The 18,437-nt window shown below is 43.8% G+C and overlaps 1 protein-coding gene across 4 annotated transcripts in view; it reads right to left on the bottom strand.

Annotated features, from left to right (window-relative positions):
* VPS13D (vacuolar protein sorting 13 homolog D) overlaps positions 1-18,437 on the bottom strand; it is a 274,396-nt gene that overhangs the window by 7,331 nt on the left and 248,628 nt on the right. For all 4 annotated transcript variants that reach the window (XM_055582270.1, XM_055582274.1, XM_055582272.1 and 1 more), the window contains one exon: positions 9,140-9,271. In XM_055582270.1, the coding sequence (XP_055438245.1) occupies positions 9,140-9,271 (132 nt within the window). The remainder of the gene's footprint in view (positions 1-9,139; positions 9,272-18,437) is intronic.

The raw sequence follows: 18,437 nt of genomic DNA on the forward strand, positions 1-18,437 counted from the left end.
GAGAAATACCCAGCAGCTTTTGGTGTTCAGGCCACTCAGCAGAGAATTTCCCACATCCCAGGCTCGGACGGTGTCCAGGAGACAAGAGCACTACTTAAAGAGGCCGAGTGAAAGCTCAGATAGCTGGTCCAGTGGAAGACAAGGTGAGAGAGAGAGACAGACAGAGATGATAAAAGCTTCCTGACACAGAAGGGAAGGATTGGGGGCTGGCTGGAACTTGCCAGAAAACTAGCTTAAAAACTGAAAATGGCCCAGGGCTTCTGAGCACGGGTGGGCTGGGCACGTGGCGACTGAGGCTGGAACAGGTTCTAAGGGGAGCTCCCCAGAGCCAGCCACCACGATTAGGGCGAGGGCAGGATGGACATTAAAAATCCAGTTGAGGACTGTTCTCTTTCATCTGGTCCAGCACAGGAGGCAGAACTTCTGTCCCATCGTCCGCACCTCCCCTTTCCTGTTTGGTACCTGCTGATGCTGACATTTATGCACAGCCTCTAAGAGGGCTGAGGTCTTTCCATCGGGGCAGCTGCTGATACCCCTCACCTGGGTGGTTGACATTATTAGAGCCCTTTCCATAGTGGGCCTCTTTAAAACAGATTTCCTTCTAAGAGGCCACAGATGGTGCAAGTCCTCTGTCCAGCCAGCACAACTTCTGGGTGGAAGGGAGGAGGAAGGGTGGCTCTGAGCTGGGATGCTTGACTCAGAGCCATCCCATATGGTGGAGGGGACACATGCTGAGTGGGCAGGGAGACCCCCTGGGTGGGGCAGCTCTGGCAGGGCCAGCTGCTGTCTTGTGTCTCAGTTTCTTCATCTGAGAGAGATGATGGTACCTGCCAGCTTCCATCACAAAGTCAGTAAATTCATAGCCAAAATTCAACATCAAAAGAATTCATGTCCATTATAGAAATGTGAGGGGAGGGGAGTGGTTTGTAAATCTGCACATCTCTCTCTTCTGTGAGCCCAGGAGCCCATTCATACCCCGAAGCTAATACAGACAGTAAGTTCTGGACATTTACATGATGTGTTCTAGTCTTTTCAAACCAAAAGCAGATTGGAGCCAAGGGTATAACTGAGAGGAGGGGAGAGGGAGACAGTGGGGACTCAGCCGCAGTGCCAGGGTCACAGCCCTCGGTCTGAGCAAGAACCTGGACACCGACTTAGCCAATAGCCGTCTCTCCCTCCATTTTCCTCTCAAACGCTTCCCTGGAACTTTCACAACCAATAACTAACGCTTTGGGTTTCAGCATAATAGCATACATTACACACACATACACACCAAGTCTAGAAACCACAACAAAGAATAATTAAAACTGAGCTCCAGATTATGGGTCCCCTCCTGTAAGGGAGACCAACCCCAAATCTGTCATGGAGAGAGAGGAACCAAAACTTGAGGGGACAAGAGAAGCTGAACCCATGAGCGCTCCCAGCACTTCTCGTCTCATTCACCACCTCTGTCACTTCATTGTCACAGCGTGGCATCCCCCTCCCTGCCTGGCTGTCCCCTGCAGAAGGCCTGAGCTCCTTTCCTTTGTGTCACTCGAGAGGCGAAGGCCTCACACAAGCCAAGTCCAAACACACCCACACTCCCCTCGCTTCACGTAGGCTGCTCTTGGCCCACGAATGGGTGACTATTACAAACCATTGTGGGATGACGTGGGAAGGAAAGCCATGTGGCCTCAGGTGGACCCTGAGTGTGTCCTTCTACCCTCTGACCTGTTATTAACTCAGAAGGAGGGAGGGTGAAAAACCGTGGCCAGAGACACAAAGCCTCTGGGTAAGTCGCACCCTTCAAATACGGAGAACCAGAAAGACATCTGGTGTTCTGTGGACACTAGGGACGATTCTTTAAAAAGAAAAAAATCAGGATTTTTAGACTTTGGTTAAAAGTTTCACTTATAACTCTCCTTTAAGGGGAGAAAGAGGATGTTTTGACCTTGGGACCAACTTCAGAAAGTTTCTTCTCAGAGAAAGGAAGACTGTGACACGTGGCTTACACCACTCTCCAAGATGACGGGTTCTAATAGTGGGCGAGCCCGGCAAGGTTCAACACTGCAGAAGCAGCTCCGCTACGATGAACAGTGTCCCAAACCACAAACACCAAAGTTGCTGTCAACAACAGCTTCAGCCCTCTCACTATGTGGCAGGTAGTGGTGTCATTTCCAAGTACGGTGGCCAGTGTGCCATTGGGACCGGCCGATCCTCGGTGACAGCTGGCTCTGCCTGTCACCAGCCACAAGGCTTGGCTCAGAGCTGCCTGCTGTCATGTGTAGAGTGAGGATCACCATACCTCCTCCCAGGGGCCACCGTGATGACTAGAACCAATCTACATGCCCAACCAGGGTGGCTGTTGTTATTTCTTTCTTCTGTTGACAACAGACGCCAAGTTATCCCGATCCTGTGGAGAAGGTCTCCTTGCGAGTCTACAAGTCCTCACTTCGGCAGGTTGGAGAAATATTGTGTCCCTCTAAGAGGCCGAGGGGAAAGAGGTTCATGACCAACTGATTTGCTCCTTAGGGGGAGAGAAATTTGCCAGTTGATTCAATTACCTTTTTCAACTGATTTTCTTTCTTTTTTTCCCACTCTCTTGGGGTTTTGTTTGTTTTTGTTTTATCAACTTTATTAATATTTATATATCTGTATATTCCACACTTTACAGGCATTTCACAGTCAGAAGAGTTGGGAGCCGTCTTATTCCAGGAGTGTCAATTATTATTGACAGATTATTTCCTAGTTTAGAAAATGCAAGCAATGAACTCTATCCCACTCCTCAAAATGTCTGATCTTTTTGTTTTGAGATTGCATATATTACTTTATGGTTTTTATTTATAATTATATGCTGTTAAATTAAATTATACTGTTTATTAGAATAAACAATATAACCTGTGCTCAGATAAAAGTGTTCTAACTTCTATTTCTATATGCAGTTTCTTAAGAAGAGTATATATATCAAATATCACAGTATGCATACAAAGGTGGCAAGAAAGGAGAATTTTACTCTTGATTTTTTCTGTACTCTTTGAATTTGCTAATAACTGTGTACATGAGTTTATTTCATCAGAAAGAGAAAGGACTAATCTGGCCAGTGGGTTTATAGGCTATTTTTGTTTTCCTTTTTATACTTTCTTGAATTAAAAAAAAAAGAGGAGGAGTAGACAAACAGATAGAATTGAGTGCATAACCCAAAGGGACAAGGAAGCAGCCTGACTCAGCTGAGATCAAGTGACACAGGGAGAGCCTCCAAGGTGCTGCTTAGATTCAAGGGGCCTCCTGTGCATGATTTTCAAGTTTCCCCCAAAGACAAGCACCACCTTCAAGGTCACATACAGGAACCCTGTCATGTGGAGCCACTTTCCAGGTCTAGCTGCCCCTTGAGGATGCTTAATTGTTGCTGTTAATTCCTTACTTCTCCTCTTCTCTGTAAATAAACCCGTGTATTTCTCTAAAGGATAAGGACTCTTTTTGTTAGGACAGTCACAATACTAAAAAATAAAGAATAATTTTGAATAATTAAAAATGTCAAACATCTAGAAAGGCTCCTAATTTCTAATTAGAACAGGAGCTCTTAACGTTTATGGAACACACGTGTTGTGTTGTGTTGTGCTCAAGCATGTCCAGCTCTTTGCGACCCCATGGACTGCAGCCTGCCAGGCTCCTCTGTCCATGCATGGGTTTTTCCAGGCAAGAATAATTGGAATGGGTTGCCATTTCCTTCTCCAGGGGATCTTCCCGACCCAGGGATGGAACCTAAGTCTCCTGCATTGGCAGGAGGATTCTTTACCTCTGTGCAACCTACTGACACTCAAATAATTAATAATTTTGAATAGTTAAAAATTTCAAACATCTAGAAAGGCTCCTAATCAGAACAGGCGTTCTTAACATTTTTGGATCATGGACCCTCCTTTCCCCCTGTTGGCACTGTGGGGAGGCCCACAATTCCTTTCTAAGGATAATGTTGATTTTAAACGCATAAAATGCTTAGGATTACAAAGGAAATCAAATATATTGAAGTACATCTATCAAACTATTAAAACCGAGATAGAGAACTTAAATATTCTTTCTTTAAAGCACTGAATAATATCTTAAAAAAAACCCTCACAAATACTATTTCCTAAAACTACATTAAAAAAAAATACAATCAAGTTGTCAAATAAACTCAAGAAAACAGCCTGTGATGACAACTGCTCCGTGTTTGGAAGGTGAAGATGCCCTAGTGCTGCACTGCTAGTGTGGGATCTGGTCTGTGGTGCTGTATTGGAAATAAAATAGGTACTATTTTCCTTTTTCTTTTAATGAAAATGAGGTGTCTGGCTACATACTAGACACCAGTTACAGAGAAAAATTAATGTAATCTGATAGGACAAATTTGCCTTTACCATCATTTTAACCCACAATCCGATTTCAGAACCAAAATTAAGAAAAATGGAAAGTGATGGCAATTTTGCAATATATCCGAGTTAATACTGGGTTCATTAGAAACTCAAGCCTTTACAGTGTACCAGACCTTAAATCATATGTCAGCAACTATCCTTTTAATACTAATTAATTGAATAAAATAAAAAATTAAATGCAACTTGATCTGGGAGAACAAAGCTGAAGTAACCACAGTACTGTGGACTCTGTGGGGTTTTCACGGCATCGGGAAGTAATTACACAATATTTTCCAGAAGTGAAACAGTGAGTCTAACTGGAAAAAAATGTGGAAACATTTAGTTAAAACAGTAGAGCAAGGTATTAAAGATCCTTTTAAGGGGTTAACTCTGGAGGAAAATATGCAAATAATTAGGTCGTTAAGCATGTTTTTAATTAGGATTCTAGGATAAAAGTCAGAGGTATATTATGGAGCTCCTGTGCTTTTCTTGAAAACCCCTTTTTTGCAAAGTGATGCCTCCAACATGAAGACCCAGCCTGACCACTGAGAACACTTCAGAGAAATATGTGCCAGGTTTCCCGATGACTCCTGCCTTGTACACTGCGGAAGACTATGGTCACGTGGCTCCTCCAGTGTACATGGGCAAGATTTAACACAAGCTGGAGTAGCAACACATGGTTTTCATCTTAAGAGTCAGAAGTCATTCATGCCAACATCTTCTCTGAGTTCTTATGAATTCCAAGAGTTTCATGAAATCTGTTTTACTGACTTCATTTTGATTCCGGCTTCCAGTTTTCCATGGCTCTGTGCACAATGCTTGTATTTCACTGGGAGCAATCCTATGTTAACCATGCTACACAATTTCTCCTTATGTTTCTGGCATATATCATTGTATTGAAAATGAATTTCATGAGGACCAGATACGGTTTGACTTGAGGAAGGGTGAGCGAAAGTGAAAGTTGCTCAGTCGAGTCATGTCTGACTCTTTGCAACCCCATGGACTATACAGTCCATGGAATTTTCTAGACCAGAATACTGGAGTGGGTAGACTTTCCCTTCTCCAGAGGATCTTCCCAATCCAGGGATCGAACCCAGGTCTCCTACATTGCAGGTGGATTCTTTGCCAGCCGAGCCACAAGGGAAGCCCAGAACAACTGGAATGGGTAGCCTATCCCTTCTCCAGCAGATCTTCCTGACCTAGGAATTGAACCAGAGTCTCCTGCATCGCAGGCAGATTCTTTACCAACTGAGCTATCAGGGAAGCCTGAGGAAGGGTGAGCAGGAGAGAAAATTAAAAGCACAATGTACAATAACCATCCAACTCTCATTCATTCAGCAAATATCTGTTGAGTCCCTAATAAGTGCCATCTACTGTTCCACATACTGAGGATTCTTCAGTGAATGGATCAGACAGAAACTGAGGCCCTCATGGGGCCACCATGCTAGTAGACTCTGTACCATGTCTCACTAGACTTGAGGAATGACTCTCTGAGCCTCCAATCTAAAGGTGAAAAGTTCCATCAGTAAAGTGTATAAAGGGCAGTGACGGCACCAGATACTCACCCAAGGAGGGCAGGAATATAAAGTCCTTTCTGGAGTGAAATGCAGGGGATTTTGGCTATTGGCATGATGGCCAGAGCTGAGGCTAGACTAAAAGAGTAGAGAGACATATGCTATGGACAGAATTATGTCCCCACCAAGTTCCCATGTTGACGACCTCACCCCAGTGTGACTGTATGGAGCATGGGAGGAATGAAGGTTAAATAAGGTCATAAGGCCCAGCAATTCCACTGCTGGGCATACACCCCAAGGAAACTAGAATTGAAAGAGACACATGTACCCCAACATTCATAGTAGCACTATTTACAACAGCCAGAATATGGAAGCAACCTAGATGTTCATCAGCAGATGAATGGATAAGGAAGTTATGGCACATACATACAATGGAATATTACTCGGTTATAAAAAGGAACACATTTGAGTCAGTTCTAATGAGGCAGATAAAAATGGAGCTTATTATACAGTGAAGTAAGTAAAAAAGAGAAAGACAAATACTATATATTAATGCATATGCATGGGATTTAGAAAGATGGTAATGACGATTCTACATGCAAGGCAGCAAGGAGACACAGATGTAAAGAACAGACTTTTGGACTCAGTGGGAGAAGGCGAGGGTGGGATGATTTGAGAGAATAGCATTGAAACATGTACATTACCATATGTAAAACAGATGACCCGTGTGAGTTCAATGCATGAAGCAGGGCACCCAAAGCTGGTGCTCTGGGACAACCCAGAGGGATAGGGTAGGGAGGGTGATGGAAAGGGGTTTCAGGATGGGGGTGACACATGTATACTCATGGCTGATTCATATTAATGTATGGCAGAAACCATCACAATATTGTAAAGTAATTATCCTCCAATTAAAATAAATAATTATGAGCCAGGACATGGAAGCAACCTAGATGTCCATCAGCAGATGAATGGATCAGAAAGCTGTGGGACATATACACAATGGAGTATTACTCAGCCATTAAAAAGAATACATTTGCATCAGTTCTAATGAGGTGGATGAAACTGGAGCCTATTATACAGAGTGAAGTAAGCCAGAAAGAAAAACACCAATACAGTATACTAACGCATATATATGGAATTTAGAAAGATGGTAACAATAACCCTGTGTACGAGACAGCAAAAGAGACACTGATGTATAGAACAGTCTTATGGACTCTGAGAGAGAGGGAGAGGGTGGGAAGATTTGGGAGAATGGCATTGAAACATGTAAAATATCATGTATGAAACGAGTTGCCAGTCCAGGTTCGATGCATGATACTGGATGCTTGGGGCTGGTGCACTGGGACGACCCAGAGGGATGGAATGGGGAGGGAGGAGGGAGGAGGGTTCAGGATGGGGAACACATGTATACCTGTGGCAGATTCATTTTGATATTTGGCAAAACTAATACAATTATGTAAAGTTTAAAAATAAAATTTAAAAATAAATAAATAAATAATTAAAAAAATAAAGGTTCTTTTTTTCTTTTAATGAGGTCATAAGGGTGGGGCCCTGATTCTCTACGATTAGTGTCTTTATAGGAGACATCAGAGATCTGGCTCAGCCTCTCTCTGCCACATGAGGACACAGCCAGAAGGTGGCCATCTGCAAGCTGGAAAGACAGCCTTCACCAGGAACCAAATCAGTCGGCACCTTGATCTTGGACTTCCCAGCCTCAATACTATGACAAACAACTTTCTGTTGTTTAAGCCACTTGGTCTGTGGTATTTGGTTTTTGGCAGCCTGAGCTGACTACCATAATGTCATACATCTCCATCACTGAGAGACCTTCCAGTAACAAAGGGAGTTTGAATTACAAAAAACCACATCCAGGAAGATGCCTTCCTATGCAGTAAACAACACATGAATTCTGGATTTGACTTTTGATATTCCCATTCAAATACTGCTACAAAACTATGAGATGAGGTCAGCTTAACACATCGGTAACAATGACACTGAAGACTCTTTGAAGAGCTAACTTCTACTTCAGATACCCTTTTATCAACCAAAACCACCCCCCCCAAAACCCCTCATGGTCCTAAACCCTGCTTACCTTGTTTATCCTGAGATAAATAAGCATTCAAAGAAATTAAACTAGCATTTTGCTATTTATTAGGGCAGAACTAACTACTTTCTCTGGACCGGTAATTCTAACATCTATTTAGGTTATAGAGCATTTTATGTTAAAGGAAGAATATTGCAAAAAATTGATATACTGAATTCTATCATATCAACTGGAGAAGACTCTTGAGAGTCCCTTGGATTACAAGGAGATCAAACCAGTCAATCCTAAAGGAAATCAACCCTAAATATTCATTGGAAGGGCTGAGGCTGAAGCTGAAACTCCAATACTGGGGCCACCTAACGTGAAGAGCCGACTCATTGGAAAAGACCCTGATACTGGGAAAGATTGAGGGTAAGAGGAGAAGGGGACAATAGAGGATGAGATGGTTAGACAGCATACTCACTGACTCAATGGACATGAGTTTGAGCAAACTCTAGGAGATAGTGGAGGACAGAGGAGCCTGGTGTGCTACAGTCCATGGGGTCACAAAGAGTCAGATATGAGTTAGCGACTCCACAACAACAATAAACATATCAATTAGGAAAAACTTCACTAACTGAAATTATAACAAGATCCTAAGTATATAAGGTTCCACATTCAAGAGTAGCAAAACAACCTTAAGAACGTTGCATTTCCAAAATTTTCAGCTACTAGTTGTTTGTTATTTGTTAATCTGTTTTGTTTTAACTAGCATTCTTCTGCCAACAACAGCACACCAAAGTTTAGGAAAATTTTACAGGGCAAAAAAAATCTTTGGATTGAGAACATTTTATCTTCTCTCTTTGAACTAATTAGAAGGAGAATGCCAACATTAAGGTCCTGCTGTGGAATTCAGTTTGAGAAGCACTGTTACATCTAAATGTATAAAACATCTGGTCTTGGGACTTTCCTGGCAGTCCAGTGACTAGGACTCCTTGCTTTCAATGCAGGGTGCATGGGTTCAATCCCTGGTTGGGGAACTAGGATCCTACATGCTATCTGGTGTGGCAGGAATACAAAACAAAACAAAAACCCATCTGGGCCAAGGAATCTCTGACCAGTTCCCAGGCCTCAGAGTCATGATGATACTCAGAAATGGACAGAAACTTCTCAGACGCAGAGACAGAGAAGATGACCTGGTGAACCAAAAAGGCTGGTTTCCCATGGATGCAACTCACAATTCATCTTGTATGTTGTCTGTTAGTTTGAAGAGCTGCTCCTGGCCCTCTGCCTGGCTCTCCGAGTAGCGAGGAAGCAGACCCTGGGGCCCTGTGCAGCAGCGTGGCTTCCGTACCCTCTGTGCTTGAGTCCTAGGGTGGGAAGGTGGACAGAAAAGCAAAGAGGTTACAAGCTAATGCTAAAATGACTTCCCTTTCTTCCTTGTCTAAGATAAAAATGCCACTTCATACAGGACATGCTCTAAATCTGCTGACCAGCATTAAACCCACATTCAGTATCCCCTGTGAATGCACTTGGAAGAAAGTGGTTAAAATCTCCAGTTTTGAACAAGAACTTCACTGTTGCCATTTCCTAGACATGTGATCATGGGCAAGTCAGTTCACTTCTTCAACCCCCAGTTCTAGTTCTCTCTGTAAAATGGGATGATAGTACCTACCTTGCAGGATGGCTGCGAGGATCAAACAAAACTATGCCCATCAAGCCTGGGCTGGACAGAATGTGGGTTATCCACCAATGGTGACTCTTGTCACTGTTACTATTATTGAACTTACTCTGGGTCACCCTCTGTTTTTCTAGGGATCTCTTCTGGAGAGACACCTCTGGACTTGGAAAAGGTCAGGAAGAAGTGTGAGAGGTTTGACTTGAGTGAGAACACATCAGGCTCCCCATCTTCTAGGAGGAGCTTAGCTGCCTGGTGTCGGGGAGGGACACGGGCATCGCAGGAGGGAGGAGAGAGGCTCCGTGGACCAGTCCCAGGCCACAGGCTGGGCTCCAACTCATGGTCTTCAGCTGTCAGTTGCCCAGAGGAATCTGCTTTGCTATGGCTTTCAGGGTAGGCCAGTGTTGTCTTTTTCCACAAACCATATACAGGGTAATTGATAAGTACTTTCTGGTGTTTTCCTAGAAACAGGAGTCCATATTTGTCTTGGAAAGGCTGTGCATATTTCAGATGACTGATAAGAGCGTGCCTGGTCTGTCCTCGGCCTTGTACTTGGTGTACTTTTCATTATTTGTTCCTGGATTCCAGTGAAGCAAAACACCCCTCTCTAGACACATCTAAATGAGAGGCTGAGGCTTGCCACTCCTGAATCATGAACTAAGAGACTTACTTGCAGAGGCAGGAAAGTGCCTGGTAGGCAAATCAGGGTAAAAAAACAGGGACAGAAGCAGAAATTTGCCACAGGCCACGCCATGGGTGAGATGTAAAGATGGGACAACTCAAAAGCCCTCCCGGACCCACACCAACACTCCACCTACCAGGCCACGTGGGCTCAAGCTCCATACCTGGGTAATGCTTGATTTGGGCTTGGAAACCAGAAATCCAGTGATTAATTTTATAAAAAGTTCAGTAAAAAGGATGCCCCAAGAATACACTACTAATTGTGTTCTCTGAGTGAGACTAAAAAGAAGTTTTGATCATCTGCCCCCCCCAAAAAAAAAACACCCAATTTTAATTACAAGATATATTCACATACTCCTGCTGTGTACAGTCTCAATTCCTTCTTTAAGACTGAGGCCCACCACTGGTTATTTAGATCCCAACAACTGACTGAAGGGGGCTTCCCAGGTGACTCCTGCCAATGAAGGAGACACAGGAGACAGGGGTTCGATCCCTGGGTCAGGAAGATTCCCTGGAGAAGGAAATGGCAACCCACTCCAGTATTCTTGCCTGGAAAATCCCATGGACAGAGAAGGCTGGCAGGCTGCAGTCCATGGGGTCACAAAGAGTCACACATGAACTGAGTGACTGAGCATGCAACTGACTGAAAATATGGAGGGCAGCAGAAAGGGCTGCCATTAACCCTTCATACAGACGCCGGACAACTGTTGTTGTAAGGATGCTGGCAAAACACTGCGTGGGAGAGAAACCAGGGGAAGGAGTGTGCAGTGCTTTTCCAGGTAGCTGAGTTCTGTTCTTATCTCCTGGTCCAGTGAAATATCTACCGTCGTTTCAAACACTGTCTAGGACAGGCTAAAAACACATCTTTTCCTCAAGTCAGGCTTCCTATCCTATCACCCCTGAAGCTCCTGGAAGAGGCCTGGGTGCCGTGGCCGAAGCCCAAAGGCCCTCAGGAGGCCTGCAGGCGTGCTCATCTACGTCTTTCAGTGTAAGGCTGCATCCTGACTCCTCTCCCTACGTCCTTCTGGATCTACTGGGAGGATCGAAGGCTCAACTTTCACACATGCCCCAAATCTCTTTCTCTATCGCTCTTGTAACTGATAAATGATCTCTGGATTTGGAATGGATTGCTCTAGTAGTTTTGTAACTTATTCTTTCTGTTTCCACTCCTGTCCTTCTCCTCACAGCAAGTTGTTTCAAAAACAAGTCAGGTTAAATTGGCCATGAGCTCAAAATACATTTGCTTCACATCCCACTTAAATAAAAATATTTGCTTATCGCTTGGCTCTCCACCTGGAATGTAAGCTCCATGAGAGGAGGGATTTTGTTTTATTCCTGGGTTCATGGTAGAGAAGCAGTAGTATTAACTGAATAGATGAATGAAGGCATTTGGAGGTGGGGGTGGGAAGAGGTATAAAGGCCACTTTGACTACTGAGCTAAAAACGAGAGATGATGTGCAAACTTTGCTGAAGAGATTACAGACCATGAATGCTCAGCTTTGAAAGCCAACAAAATTAAAGCAGAATATGAACCAGCTCAAATCCCAACTTCCTGAGGGAAAGGTCAAGGGTGTGTCTGGCCAGTCAACTAGTCAAAACAAAGAAGGCACATGAAGGCAGAGGCATGACAGTAACATCTCTGTTGATACATGTTTTCCTTAGAAGAAACATTCTTTTCATGTGTATCCAAAGCAGGGAAAAAACATGCTACCAAGAAGGAGAAAACTCAGTGAGAGTCCTGCCCTCCTTGGGTGAGATCCGAGAAGCCAGAGCAGGCAAGGAGAGGTGGCCGGTTTCTGGATCTGCGCTTCTGAGAACCACATCCCATGAATAACAACCACAGAACAGTTGTGAATGTAAGTAAGCAGCCCTCTATTGTCACCAAATAGCTCTCTGGTGCCTACAGATGGTCTTGATTTGGTAGCCCCCTCCACACTGTCCCCAGAGTTCTGTGATCCATTCTTCCCTCTACGCCCAGTGCGTTATCTTCGAACTTTCAAACTCTAAACACACCCGAATGCCAGAGTTGCTCCCTCATGGGTATGCATTGTCTGTTTGTTAAGTCTTCTTATCTGTCTCCCCAACAGGTCCTCACTCTGTGATCAACCAAACACCAAGGGAAGGTTGTGGAGTGTTCAGATCCTGCTGCCTGGAGCTGCTTGCTGTGGCATTCAAGGCTCACTGTCCACACAGACACAGGAGGGAGGACACGGAGTCACCCTTGTGGTCTCCTGAAGGTCCCGTTCATATGAGGCGATCTAGACATATATTCTTACTAGAAACAGAGATGGATTAAAGGAATTCTTTCCACAGTCTCCTACGTCCTTATCATTGCTGGTAGGCAAGAAAGGATTCCTACTTCTCCGAAACTTAATTAAAGTGTTAACCTCCTTAGGTCCAAGTTGGGAGGCTGGGGAGTGGAGGAGTTAAAATCATTTGCATGTGAAAAAATTTAGTTCCAGACTTCAGCCAACAGAAAGTTTAAAGAGACATTCTTCAGTGCAGGTCTTCATGTGTTATGGGAACTGCTTTATTCATATATTGACCATGGCACTAAAAATTCGAGCATAACCCTTTGAGATCAGGATGACTGTACATGTCACAATCCTAAATCTGTTCACTCTGGGATTCAGGAATACAGTTCAGCTCAGTTCAGTCACTCAGTCATGTCTGACTCTTTGTGCCTCCATGGACTGCAGCACGCCAGGCTTTCCTGTCCATCATCAACTCCTAGAGCCTGCTCAAACTCATGTCCATCTAGTCAGTGATGCTACCCAACCATCTCATCCTGTCGTCCCCTTCTCTTCCCGCCTTCAATATTTCCCAGCATCAGGGTCTTTTCAAATGAGTCATTTCTTTGCATTAGGTAGCCAAAGTATTAGAGTTTCAGTTTCACCATCAGTCCTTCCAGTTAATATTCAGGACTTATTTCCTTTAGAATGGACTGGCTTGATCTCCTTGCTGTCCAAGGGACTCTCAAGAGTCTTCTCCAATACCATAGTTCTAAAGCATCAATTCTTCAGCACTCAGCTTTCTTTATAGTCCAACTCTCACATCCACACATGACCACTGGAAAAACTGTAGCTCTGACTAGACGGACCTTTGTCGGTAAAGTAATGTCTCTGCTTTTTAATATGCTGTCTAGGTTGGTCATAGTTTTTCTCCCCGGAGCAAGCATCTTGTAATTTCATGGCTGCAGTCACCATCTGCAGTGATTTTGGAGCCCAAGAAAATAAAGTCTCTCTGTTTCCATTGTTTCCCCATTGATTTGCCATGAAGTGATGGGACCAGATGCCATGATCTTTGTTTTCTGAATGTTGAGTTTAAGCCAACTTTTTCCCTCTCCTCTTTCACTTTCATCAAGAGGCTCTTTAGTTCCTCTTCACTTTCTGCCATAAGAGTGGTATCATCTGCATATCTGGGGTTATTGATATTTCTCTTGGCAATCCTGATTTCAGCTTGTGCTTCACCCAGCCCAGCATTTCACATGCTGTACTCTGCATATAAGTTAAATAAGCAGGGTGAAAATATACAGCCTTGACCAATTTGGAACCAGTCTGTTGTTTCATGTCCGGTTCTAACTGTTGCTTCTTGGCCTGCATACAGGCCTCAGGAGGAAGGTAAGGTGGTCTGGTATTCCCATCTCTTGAAGAATTTTCCACAGTTGTGATCCACACAAAGGATTTAGCATAGTCAATGAAGCAGAAGTGGATGTTTTTCTGGAACTCTCTTGCTTTTTTGATGATCCAACGGATGTTGGCAATTTGATCTCTGGTTCCACTGCCTTTTCTAAATCCAGTTTGAACATCTGGAAGTTCACGATTCACATACTGTTGAAGCCTAGCTTGGAGAATTCTGAGCATTATTTTGCTAATGTGTGAGATGAGTGCAACTGTGCGATTGTTTGAACATTCTTTGGCATTGCCTTTCTTTGGGATTGGAATGAAAATTGACCTTTTCCAGTCCTGTGGCCATTGTTGAGTTTTCCAAATTTGCTGGCATATTGAGTGCAATATTTTCATAGCATCATCTTTTAGGATTTGAAATAGTTCAACTGGAATTTCATCACCTCCACTAGCTTTGTTCATAGTGATGCTTCCTAAGGCCCACTTGACCTCGCACTCCAGGATGTCTGGCTCTAGGTGAGTGATCACACCATTGTCATTATCTGGGCCATGAAGATCTTTTTTGTATAGTTCTTCTGTGTATTCTTGCCACCTCTTAATATCTTCTGCTTCTATTAGGTCCATACCGTTTCTGTCTTTTATTGTGTCCATCTTTGCATGAAATGTTTCCTTGGTATCTCTAATTTTCTTGAGAACTCCAGTCTTTACCATTCTATTGTTTTCTTCTATTTCTTTGCATTGATCACTTAGGAAGGCTTTCTTATCTCTCCTTGCTATTCTTTGGAACTCTCCATTCAGATGGATATATCTTTCCTTTTCTCCTTTGCCTTTTGCTTCTCTTTTCTCAGCTATTTGTAAGGCTTCCTCAGACAATCATTTTGCCTTTTTGCATTTCTTTCTTGGGGATGGTTTTGATCACCGCTTCCTGTATAATGTCACGAAACTCTGTCCATAGTTCTTCAGTGGTGTTCAAAAAAACCAGTTAAGTCACTGTTCCTAAGTCACTTGCCTGTATGTTCCCATGAACCTATTAGCATCTGGAAGGAAAAGACTCCATTCTTTTTGTTTTAAACTGGACTTCTGGACTAGACGCATCATTATCCTCAGTTTAGGGCCCACTATCATCACTGGCTTTTTATTTATTTTAAATGACATAATAAACATCTGTGAAACCACTATCCCTTGTGCGAAAACCCCATTGTCTGACCATACCTTGAATCTATCTGTGTGGTCCTCTCCCTCCCCTCCCCCTCCCCATTCCTCTTTCCTTTTCCTCTTCTATCTGAGATAGCCACTACTCTCTATCTTGCATTTACCATTCCTTTACTTTCCTTCTGCATGGAGTCGTATCACATTTCAAAGTATGCTCTGGTATAGTCTTGTTACATTTTCTGGTTTTCATTGTTTGGGGCTTCTGAAAAAGGATGGCACTGCCTTCTTATGTTTGCAGACTTACTTCTTCCTCCTTGAAGTCCTATTGTTAAGATTCAATCACTCTTCTGTGTGCAGCTATAATTCAGTTATTGTACTGGCTTATAATTATTCCACTGTATGAACAGACCATCACTCATCCAGCTTCCTGTTGATGGCACATGGAGTATTTCCAGGTTTTGCTACTACAAACAATGCTGCTGTGTACATTCCTATACCTGTTTCCTGGTGAACCTCGACAAGAGTTTCTTTGGGTACATACTTAGGAGCTGTTTGCTAGACCACAGGGCATGAATGTTCAGCTAACAAGATAATTCAAACTGTTTTCAGAGAGGCTGAAACAATTTACACTCCCGCCAGCAATGCGTTTCAGAGAGCCTAGTAATCTGCATCCCTTCCAGCACTTTTGGTGCTGTCCAGGGGCACACTATCCAGCACACAGCCGCTGGCCACGTGTGGCTGCTGACACTTGAAATGTGGCCGGTGTGACTGAGGGACGGAATTTCAATTTTTTCCTTTAAATGTGCTCAAATTTAAATAGTGTATTAGATAGCATTGGTCTAGCTTCTAACGTTTTTTTGCTGCTTGAATGGGTTTCAAATAGCATCTTGTCTTCTCATGCTCATCTTCCCCTTTCAACCTACAGCATAAGGGATTACATTAAGAAAAGAGGTGCAGATGTGGAGCAGAGCAGAAAGATCAGCCTCCGGGCTGCTCTTGCCCGTCAGAGCTGGGACGTCCTGGGACTGTCTTCTGGCTTCCCCGCTCACCATCACCTTTGCTGGTAAGACATGGTGCCTCTTGGGCAGAGTCCTGGTACCACCATCCTGGGGTTAACGAGTTATTCAACAAGAGGTGGCACAACTCCACCCGCTCACCTTTCATAAGGGGATGGCGTCTCTCAATGACAAACACTTCACACAGAAGAGAGCTTACAGCGGGAGCTGGCTTAGTGCAAAGGCAGCAGCTCTGCCTCTACAAACCTTTGTTTAGCCCAAGGGCCGCGGTGCACTTAATTGCTGCCAGCTGGGGGTCTGTCGGCCATTTTAAGCCCTCGGCTGCTGCGGTTTAGAAATTTCACAGTGTATAGAAAGAAGCAGGCGTTCCAGTCAACCAGTTAATCCAAAATGTCAGCACCAAACGAACTTGGGCTTTGAACTCCATGGAAATGTCAGAGCGCCGGCTGTACAGCATGGACGACTCTCCCCCCAACTCCCTACCCTGGGGGAGAAGGGGCTGCTGATACAGTGGCTGATACACTGCAGATACCCACCTAGCGGGGGAGATCAATGCAGAGCAGCTCTGCATCTGGCCACTGCTCTCTGACGTTCACTGGAGCCAAAGCCAAAGATCAGAGTAATGAAAACAATCCCTGTCATTTTCTTGAAGCAGCAGTAAATCCAAACAAGGTGACATGGGGTGATCTAACCAATTCCATCCACTGGGTTGATCCTGCCTTTCAGCCGGAGGGTCAACGGTTGGCCAGCTATTATTTGTTCTTCGCTTCTATGATGAGTAACCATGTCATAGTTCTATTAGTTGAAGACAGATGTTGTACACACATACACACACCCCTGTACAGCTTGAGTTAAGATATTAGTTGGCTGAAGAATCTGTCATGGCCCATGTCTATCAACCAAGTGAAGTTCAAAAAACAATCAGTAAACGAGGAAAAAGTGTGTGTGTCAAACGTGACTTCCTAGCATAAGAGAATGTTTAGTCAACTGATGACTGCCATCTTCCTTAGGGACTGTGAACGGACCTCAGCAAGATGATGGATTGTGCTTGCATTTACTTTATGTGTGTGTCTGAAACTTTTGTTGTAATTAAACATTTTACCTGTATATACTTGTGCTAGACTGAGCACAAACAATTAGGCTGAGATGGTCAACCCAGACTCTCTCTTTAAATACTAGCTGTTAATGAATGACAGGGCTTCCCTGGTGGCTCAGATGGTAAAGAATCTGTCTGCAATGCAGGAGACCCGGCTTCAATCCCTGAGTCAGGAAGATCCCCTGAAGGGAATGGGTATCCAGTCTAGTATTCGGCATCTGGTCCCATCACTTCATGGCAAATAGATGGGGAAAAAGTGGAAGCAGTAACAGATTTTATTTTCTTGGGTTCCAAAATCACTGTGGATGGTGAATGCTACCACAAAATAAAAAGACTCCTGCATCTTGGAAGAAAAGCTATGACAAACCTAGATAGTGATTGGAAAAGCAGAGACATCACTTTGTCAACAAAGGTTCGTATAGTCAAAGCTATGGTTTTTCCAATAGTCATGCATGGATGAGAGAGTCAGGCCATAAAAAAGACTCAGTGCCAATGAACTGATGCTTTTGAATTGTGGTGCTGGAGAAGACTCTTGAGAGTCCCTTTGACAGCAAGGAGATCAAACCAATCAGTCATAAAGGAAATCAACCCTAAATATTCATTGAAAGGACTGATTCTGAAGCTCTAATACTTTGGCCATCTGATGCAAAGAATGGACTCATTGGAAGGCCCCTGATGCTGGAAAAGATTGAGGGCAAGAGGAGAAGGGGGTGGCAGAGGATGAGATGGTTAGACAGCATTACTGACTCAACGGACATGAGTTTGAACAAACTCTGGGAGATAGTGAAGGACAGGTAAGCGTGGCGTGCTGCAGTTCACGGGGTTGCAAAGAGTTGGACGTGACTTAGTGACTGAACAACAAATGAATGCCAGCTACAAAGTACTAGAATTCTTGACTGAATGGGTTAAACATCTATCAGTTCTCTAAAAGGAATTCAAGTCTGTCTCAACAGTATTCTCCACACTGGAGAGTATGAATTGGTTAAAACTTCTGATATCCACTGCAGCACAGTGTCTAGACCGATCACCAAGCCTGCTATGCCAGGGGTGACATCTGACCTCTGACCTGTAGCCTTCTTCTCATAACTGTATCCACTTCCAAAGACTAAGTAGAAAAGAACTTCTCCACTAACTCATTTTACTCCCTTCAGTACAAACTGTAATCAAAGAAGACTCTACTATAGGGTGGAGACCTCTGAAGTTTGGCTAGTTTACAGGAGAAACTCTTCCCCATAGTCGCATGACAGACAGAATTCTACTTTCTAGAATGCACTCAGAGATAGTATT

The sequence above is a fragment of the Bubalus kerabau genome, chromosome 5, assembly GCF_029407905.1.
Source record: "Bubalus kerabau isolate K-KA32 ecotype Philippines breed swamp buffalo chromosome 5, PCC_UOA_SB_1v2, whole genome shotgun sequence".
Classification (NCBI taxonomy): Eukaryota; Metazoa; Chordata; class Mammalia; order Artiodactyla; family Bovidae; genus Bubalus; species Bubalus kerabau.